This window comes from Electrophorus electricus, chromosome 7 (assembly GCF_013358815.1).
Source record: "Electrophorus electricus isolate fEleEle1 chromosome 7, fEleEle1.pri, whole genome shotgun sequence".
In the NCBI taxonomy this organism is placed as follows: Eukaryota; Metazoa; Chordata; class Actinopteri; order Gymnotiformes; family Gymnotidae; genus Electrophorus; species Electrophorus electricus.
Genome location: NC_049541.1, coordinates 20,713,322 through 20,722,264, shown reverse-complemented (window position 1 = coordinate 20,722,264; position 8,943 = coordinate 20,713,322). Strand labels below are relative to the sequence as shown.

At 41.6% G+C, this 8,943-nt stretch overlaps 1 protein-coding gene across 2 annotated transcripts in view; it reads left to right on the top strand.

Annotated features, from left to right (window-relative positions):
• Positions 1–3,853, top strand: part of lum (lumican) — a 4,135-nt gene extending 282 nt beyond the window's left edge. The window contains exons 1-3 of one of the 2 annotated variants that reach the window (XM_027021588.2): positions 1–47; positions 1,447–2,337; positions 2,531–3,853. The exon at positions 1–47 is cut by the window's left edge and continues 57 nt beyond it. In XM_027021588.2, the coding sequence (XP_026877389.2) occupies positions 1,473–2,337; positions 2,531–2,685 (1,020 nt within the window). In that variant the 5' untranslated portion in view covers positions 1–47; positions 1,447–1,472 and the 3' untranslated portion in view covers positions 2,686–3,853. The remainder of the gene's footprint in view (positions 48–1,446; positions 2,338–2,530) is intronic. The other variant, XM_027021587.2, reaches the window with a different exon arrangement.
• Positions 3,854–8,943: the final 5,090 nt, after the last annotated feature.

Genomic DNA, 8,943 nt, shown 5'->3' with positions numbered 1-8,943 from the left:
GTTTCGTGTTGCTGTCCAGACTCGGTCTAGTTTGCACCGTTTGGCAGGTATGAGTAAGCCTAAAGAAAAATCTGTTGTGCTGTGAATGTGCAGACTGATGTAGGCTGATTCATTTTCGTGTGCGACTTTTGTGTTTTAATACAATTTAAGATTATGAGGAGGGTCTTTGCAGTCTAGCTGTGCTGCTGGGAGATGCTGTGTTTGGCTTCTATGAGCTAGTGTTGCAGAATTCATTTAGAACTGAATATAGTTTCCAATTTTTGCTTACTGTTTTTGTTCTTTAAACCTGTGTGCTGGATATTTTTTAAATGACTGTACCTTTTTCATGCATCCAAATATAGCTCAGAATTCATACTGGCGTGATGCAATTTCTAAAAGAATTACTTTTAACTAGACTTTATGGATTTCTTTGTTGGTTATTATAGCCAACAATGGAATGTAGTTTGAGTACGTTGATTTTACCTCCTTTGTCCCTGTGCTTTGTGTCACACCTGTGTGAGTGTGCAGTGGAGGAGAGTGATCTGTGTGAGTGTGCAGAAGAGCAGAGTGACCTGTGTGAGTGTGCAGTAAAAGAGAGTGACCTGTGTGAGTGTGCAGTAGAACAGAGTGACCTGTGTGAGTGTGCAGTAGAGCAGAGTGACCTGTGTGATTGTGCAGTAGAACAGAGTGACCTGTGTGACTGTGCAGTAAAAGAGAGTGACCTGTGTGAGTGTGCAGTAGAACAGAGTGACCCGTTGTGAGTGTGCAGTGGAGGAGAGTGACCTGTGTGAGTGTGCAGTAGAACAGAGTGACCCGTGTGAGTGTGCAGTGGAGGAGAGTGACCTGTGTGAGTGTGCAGTAGAACAGAGTGACCCGTGTGAGTGTGCAGTGGAGGAGAGTGACCTGTGTGAGTGTGCAGTAGAACAGAGTGACCCGTGTGAGTGTGCAGTGGAGGAGAGTGACCTGTGTGAGTGTGCAGTAGAAGAGAATGACCTGTGTGAGCCTGCAGTAGAACAGAGTGACCTGTGTGAGTGTGAGAGAGTGGGGGTGCACACATGTGTATGCGGAATGCACTCTAAGCTTCAGGGACTTTGCTGGAAAGATGATGACGGGACAGTGATGTTTGTAGTTCAAACAACCTTTAACCTGAGATCTACATGGAGTCATACATGGGTGACATCAACACAATATCATCACATCAAACTAGTGACAAACAGCAGTTAGGGCCTGGCTGGTGGATGGGCGGACAGCTGTTACAAGAACCTCAGAAGCATCCGAGAACATACAACACCCCAGTTCAAAGGTGCTCAACAGAAACTGTTTGTGTTTATAGGTACTGTGAAATCCTTCTTGCAATGCTTAGGTCTAAGTAGAGCAAATCTGGTTAGGACTCGAGTTGTTTCCATTCATTTAAAGTAACTACCCTCTCTCGCTCTTTTCCTGTTTTGTTTGCTTGCTTTCCATCAGACTGGACTTGCCTCTGCTGTGCAGCTATGTTCCCTCTCAGCTCCCTCCTCCTGGCCAGCCTGCTTGGTCTGGGCATCTGTCAGTATGACTACGACTACCCCCCTGAGCCCCCATACGCAGTTATGTCTGTACCCAACTGTGTGCCGGAGTGCTACTGCCCCTTACCCACAGCCATGTACTGTGACGACCGCAAGCTGAAGTACGTGCCTATTATCCCCATGGGGATCAAATACCTTTACCTGCAGAACAATCTCATCGAGGAGATCAAGGCAGGTGTGTTCGACAACGTCACCGACTTGCGCTGGCTGGTCATTGACAACAACAACATCACCAGCGACAAGATCCAGGCTGGGACCATTGACAAGCTGACCAGCCTGGAGAAAACTCTATTTAGCTACAACAAGCTGACCAAGCCCCCTGGCCCTCTGTCCAAGTCCATGGAGGAGCTCAGGCTGACAGGCAACCAACTCACCTCATTCCCATCAGGCACTCTGGCTGGCATGCAGAACCTTACCATGCTCTACTTGGCTAAGAACCAGCTGACCACCGAGAGCATTGCTGGGGCTTTTAAAGGACTGAAGTCACTCTTGCTGCTGGACATCAGTGAGAACAAGTTGAAGAAGCTCCCAGCAGGCGTTCCTTCTTCCTTACTGATGCTCTACGCAGACAACAATGACATCGAGGGTGTCCCCGCCGGCTACCTGGCCAAGCTTCCTGAGCTGCAGTACTTGCGCGTCTCCCATAACAAGCTGGTGGACTCGGGAATTCCTGCGGGCGTGTTCAACATAAGCTCTCTCCTCGAGTTGGACCTGTCCTTTAACAAACTGAAGTCTATACCTGAGATCAGCGATTCACTTGAGCACCTGTACCTGCAAGTCAATGAAATTGACAGTGAGCACCTCCTTTCCCACCATCTCTCTCCCTCTCTCTCTCCCTCTCTTTCCCCCTCTCTCTCTCCTTCTCTATCCCTCCTCTCTATTATTGCAGTCTTATTTTTTGTTCTATTTTCTGTAATTCTTGCTCATGAGACACAACTATTCATCCATCCTTTGTGTGATCTGCATGCTTGTGGTTGTTGTTGCAGAGTTTGACCTGACTAGCATCTGCAAGTTCACCTCGCCTATGAACTACTCTAAACTGAAGACCCTGCGCTTGGACGGAAACCTGGTCACCCACAGAAGCATGCCAGACGACACATCCAACTGCCTCCGCATGGCCTCTGAGATCATTTTTGAATAGTGTCCCCACACAAATGTCCAACCCCACTCTCCTTCTCTGCTCCGTCCTTCATATGATGTAGTCACACGTCAGATTGGCCTGGTTACACTCATATCTGTGGGTCCACAGGATAACCAGCCCTCCGTGAGACCCAACACCAATACCCTTATTCCCATGTAACCCTAACAGATACACATTTACTGAGGTTTGTGCCATGAGGAGTGGGGGGTGATGTAGTACTAACAAAAAGTACACTGAGATATACATTTAAAATCTTGAAATCTAAATGGCACATAAAATACAATAGTGTCTTGTAGGAGGCGCACGTGTATTCATTTTATGTATGGCTAGTGTGTTAGATATTAAGACATACAATTGTGGTCCTCTGTATTTTTGAAGTTAACAAACACTTTAAACATTCCAATTTCTAATATTTATATGAGTCAAACTGAAATACAGAACCTCATCTGCTTTGCAAGCTGTTATACAGATTGTATCTTTAAGATTGTGAGATTGTATCTTTAATGTTGACCAGTTCCAACGGGCATCAACATTGTACAATTACTGTATACATTACAATGAAAAGCCTGCAGGTAAGGAATTCACATTTAAAATGTTAATTAATGATCTCTTACATGTTATGAACTAAACCTGTATACGAGCTATATTGTTCTGTTTTCACATATCTAGAAACTACAGGAAAGCACAGCATTGTTCAATGATGGCTTGCATTAAAGTGTAATATCTAACACTTATTTTCTCCTTACAAGATGGCTGGTTGTTGAAACTGCTAGTGTAACACAAGTAGTATTTTATTTAAACTGTGAAGAATTGCTATATAGTTTGATGAAACTAAAGTTCAGATTTTCCAAAAGCAGCTTACTGCTCAACAAGTTGATGGCATTTATGTAATATTCTTACTTGCATGTGATCCATCATACATCATACATTAATAGCAAATGCTTCACATTTCTACGGTAAGGATAAAGACTAATTCTACATGTTCTATTAATCGTGCTCCTGTGTTTGTTCAGCGTGCATTGTCACAATGTCACTTGATAACTGAAACAGTTTCAGCAACATCAAAGTTGTATTATGTTAAAAGAAGAAGACACACTTGTTTGAAAAAAAAAGTGAATTGTGAATTTCTAGGTAAATAAATCTAGTTTCTTACAGCTTTTAACTTTAACTTTGAGTATCAAGGTTGTTTTAAGTGAACACACCTTTTCACTTCAGTTGGAAGCTAATACAACACTGTCCTGAGATGGAATTCTTGTGTGGAAGCTATGCCTTGAGTCTGAAACTAGGCTGACAATGTGATTTACATTCTTGGGACTGCTTGGGACCATCATTGGGACTGCTAAATGGGTAGCGAACTATTTTATACAAGCTGCTACTGGTGAGAAAAGGGTTATGTGGGCAGTTGTAAACAGCCATCACAAGCAACCAGATACCAACATAGTGATATTTTTAAGAACTCTACGAGGCTGGTACCAAGACCACTGAAAAAATAAATATATTATGCTTAAAATCATTGATAACATTCTTTGCTGATACATTACCCACATATAAGATTCCAAAATGTCATTGTATGAAAAAATGGCGGCACGGTAGCACGCAGCGGCCACTCCAGGTCCGATAATGAACTTGAAGTGTGGTGACTAATAAGAATTTAAAAATAAAAATAAAACAAAAATGAACATGAGCTCAGACCTTTCCTGAGGAATATCTCTCCTCCTTTGGGTTCGGGAAGTTTCCAAGGGAATTGGTTACATGATCCAGAAGCAAAAAAAAGGCATTTTCACTGTCCAAAATCATGTTTTACGTCCTACATGCAACCAGTGAACTGTTTCTGTTTCATGAGTTTAGACCGCTAGTGAAGTAGGAAATGGGAAACAGTACTGAATCAAAATGCTGCCCATAAGGTTAAATCATTTTAAAGTTAAAAAGAATGTGCATGGTGCATTATTTTAACACACTATTTTATTATCCTTTTTAGTAGTGTGGGTGCAGCCTGTGTGGTTGGTTCTGCCTGGCCATGCCTAAGACTTCACTTATTGCTTCCAGCAGAAGAAGATGAAACATTTGACATGCAGGACTTTCCCTCTGTGATTCTCAAGGCTCAAAGGGAGACTCAGGTTTCCCTTGGCTCAGAGAAAAACTCCCATCGGTAAGGGATGGGCAGGCATTGTGCAAAAATCATAAACCACCAAGAAATGTAATGTTTTAAAGCTATTTATCAATGCAGAGAGTGTTTATTTTCTTCATTTTTCTCTCCTCATGGTCTCCTCATATGATTTTTAAATGTTTAGGTTCCTTTTTTAAAATTGTACTTGTGTTTATTTATGTGCTGCATAGTGATTTTACATACAACACACATCTATTGCTCATATAAACAATTTAAAATTTCTTGGCACACCTAAGCACAGAGTACTATGCGCTTATATCTTCTGCAGGGGATTTCCCAGTACAAACCTTTAACCCAAATCGTAAAACCAAGACGAAGAGTGCAAAATCTTGCAACTATGCTGAATGCCAGCTGGCATGATAAAGCTGAGCTGGATTAACTAGTTCAGTTGCTTGCTTTAGTAATAGCACTGTGCACTACTTGTTGTATAGTCTGAATGGCAATAAAGCTGACTTTGACTTTGACTTTAGAAATGCTTAGCTGAAAATAAACCAGCAAACGTGGGTAGCACTGACGGTAGCTCAGTAGTACGTGTACTTCCACACAGAAAGTGTCATGTGATCAGGCTGGTCTTAGCGAAATATTCTGGTGGTGTGGTCAGTGCTACCACGTCTTTGGCTCGGTGTCTCGAACAAAAGTGCATGGCACTCTGTTTCATTCCCAACAGTCACTGTGAAGTCGGTGTTGGGTAAATGGCATATTTTTATTCCACCTGCCCAGTAGTGTAAGCATGTACTATGTCTATTTATATTCGTATGTACAGCTCCCACACCTATCGACCCAAGGAGACCGCCAAAACAGTGATGAAACAATCGAAAAATGGTGACCAAACTGAAAGATAAAGAGCACATGTACAGACACTTGGCTTATTTGTAAGGGGCGTGCACATCTAGATCACTGTGTTCCTATAGTGTTCTAGTTCACTGGTATCTTGGACTCTAACCTACTGTACTGGATGTATTCTATGAGTAGATGACAAAGCACTTTTGTAAGTCATTCAGAGCATCTGCCAAATGCCTTAAAATATGCATTCAAATATGTCTTCACAAGTCTTCACAAACTAGAAGCATCAAGTCTGTTTGGGTTTTTTCCCCATAACATTAAGATCTCCACCCAGAAATCTCAACAGTGGCTTCAGTGGATATGTATGTGTTTGAGCTGAAAATGTCTTCAGTTTGTGGATTTAGTGATAAAACATTTATTCACATTTTATTGGAGTCATCATGGATAAGCAATAAGCACGCCAGTCTGTCTGACAAAAGCTAGACTTGGTTTAGAAAAAAAATAGACTAGTCTTCCTGTAATCCTAAGGAACTGTCAATGGCATTTGTCTACTTCTGACATGTTGTAAAAATTACAAGTCTCCCCTCACAGAGGAAACTGAGGATAAGAGACCTGAAGCATCACACAAGTCAACACCTGAACAACTTGTGTCCCCATGCCTCAGTGCTCCTAAACAAAGATACTTTTCCCAACCACAGTGCTCCTAAACAAAGATACTTCTCCCAACCACAGTGCTCCTAAACAAAGATACTTCTCCCAACCACAGTGCTCCTAAACAAAGATACTTTTCCCAACCACAGTGCTCCTAAACAAAGATACTTTTCCCAACCACAGTGCTCCTAAACAAAGATACTTCTCACAACCACAGTGCCAAACAAACTTAATTCTCACAACCACAGCGCTCCTCAACAAAGACACCCCCCAACAATAAATAATTTTTGCATTATGCTCTGTCTTATTTCTATTGTTATGTTTTCCTACTCTGCTATATTGTACCCGCATGGTCACTTGTATTCTCTTGTCTAGTGTGACACCACACCAAGACGAATCCCTTGTCCTGTGTACTTGATGATTAAAAAGATTCTGATTGGATGATGATTATGATTATTTTGGTGTGACGTACACTAGTGCGTTTCCCAACACAGTTTAGGCCAATGTATAGTCCACACACACACACACACACACACACACACACTTTTTTTTTTCTAGCTCAACCAGCTGTCAGGACTACAGCTTTGCAAGAAAACCAACTATAGAGATTTGAGAGTGATGTGTCCTCTCTCGGATGGACTTGACCAAGGGAATCTGAAAGAGGAAGGTGGAGCAGGTGCAGAGAGCAGAGGGTCTGGAACAGGAGATCAGTCCCAGTCCCAGACCCAGACCCAGACCAGACCCAGTCCCTGTCCCAGGCCTAGTTCCAGACCCAGTCCCTGTCCCAGGCCTAGTTCCAGACCCAGTCCCTGTCCCAGGCCTAGTTCCAGACCCAGTCCCAGACTTTGCTCCTCCACCTGTCCTGCTCTGCTCATCCCTACTTCTCATAGAACCAGGTAATGTTTTCTTATTTTTCTTCTTGATTCCTTTCTTTTTCTTTTTCATCTTATTCTTTTCCTTTTCTTCTTCCTGTTCTTCTTCAACCCATTCCAGTTTTCTTCTATTCTGAATTATTTAGTTATTTTTAATGAAAAACACCTATATGAGAGAAATTCTTTTGTTTTACTTGCCTGGAACTGTAGCATGAGAAAATGATTTGAGTAGAATGAGCAAATAATGGCCTGTGTTAAAATATGACATTTACTCTATACGAGATGCAGTTTAATATGAAAACATAGTTTGATAAAGGAGTGTAACATTTCTCTGGTGCAGTTACCAAGGTCAGTCATCTGGAATCAAGTGGTGTAAAGTGGCATGAAGTGGTGTGAAGCAATGTGTGAAGGACCCAGGACTCAACCCTGATCACGCCTAGATTCACTTGTGTAAGACTAACGCATTTGAGATTTGATCCTGAAGATAACAGTCTTCAAGGTAGTGCTGGTAGGGCAGAGAAACACTGGATTTCATGACAGCTGTCCAATAGCTGAGAGAAGTGCCAGCCCAGAGCCATTAGCATAACTTTTACTGTCATAATTGGTCAAAAAAAACAGTGCTATTAGCATAATTGGCCAAAACAGCATGCCTCGACCAGGAAATGAATCTGATTGGATGTAATGGCACATGTTTCCTTTTGGAAAGTATATGCTGACACATATCTTTGCAGGGTTTTGCCATTACTGTGCAAAGTCGTTCAGTATTCTACAGGTTTTTAGCTTTCAGATATAAATGTGTTATGTGTGTACAATCCTTTTTACAGTAACCTGATGTCTCTTTTAATATTTAGTTACAATGTCCTCTTATTGCAGGTTTTTCCTTTTTTTCTTTTCTTCTTTCCATCCCTTACTTCCCAAGTGACATCCTACAGACGGAGATTAATCCAGTGTTTGGACACTCCTACATAGTCGCTAACGTTTAGCATGCGCACTGAGTTTTGGCAGGCTCTGTGCAGCTGCGTGCATGTGAGACATCTGTGCACGAGAGACTTACTCCAACCAGATGTGGATTCCATTGTGGCGCCTGATCCAGCCACACCTTTCTGAAAACCGTCTGCATCTGAATCACTTCTGTACGGAGGTACTCACTCAGTCTGCCTGAGAGAATACAACATATATAGGTCGCAAGAAAACAGCACTACAAGATTAGTACTGATATTCTGAACCCTGGCACACCTTGCATCTGAAGAATATTGAACCCTATTGAGTAAAGTCTTAGTATTCTACAGGTTTTTAGCTTTGAGACATAAGACACATTATAAGGCATTAATGTCTGTGGAATCAGGAATCAGCACAATAAGCTGAATGTAAATTGCACTGAGGAAAGATTATAATCAACATTGGTCGTTGAAGAAATCTTTTTTGTGTGTGATACTTTCACTGATGCTGTTTTTGAAAAGTATTTTGAGATGAGGCTTTGGACATTCAGAAATGGAAGATCAAGCCACATATAGTAACCTGAGCTTGTATCATCAGTACAAATTAGAACTAAGAAAAAGGTTCAAATCACTGAAACATGAAAAGAGATCCTATTTTGGAAACCGTCACACTGCAGTTTAATTTTATCCTGCTCAACAGTTATTGTGACACTCTAACAGTTTTAATACAGATTTATGAAACTATGACAGAAATGTTTTATATATTGATTATAATCAAGGACTTTTTTTTTTTGGAGCAGCTATTTTAGTGTTTGCTTTACAGGCGTAAAGAAAATGCATGTAAACT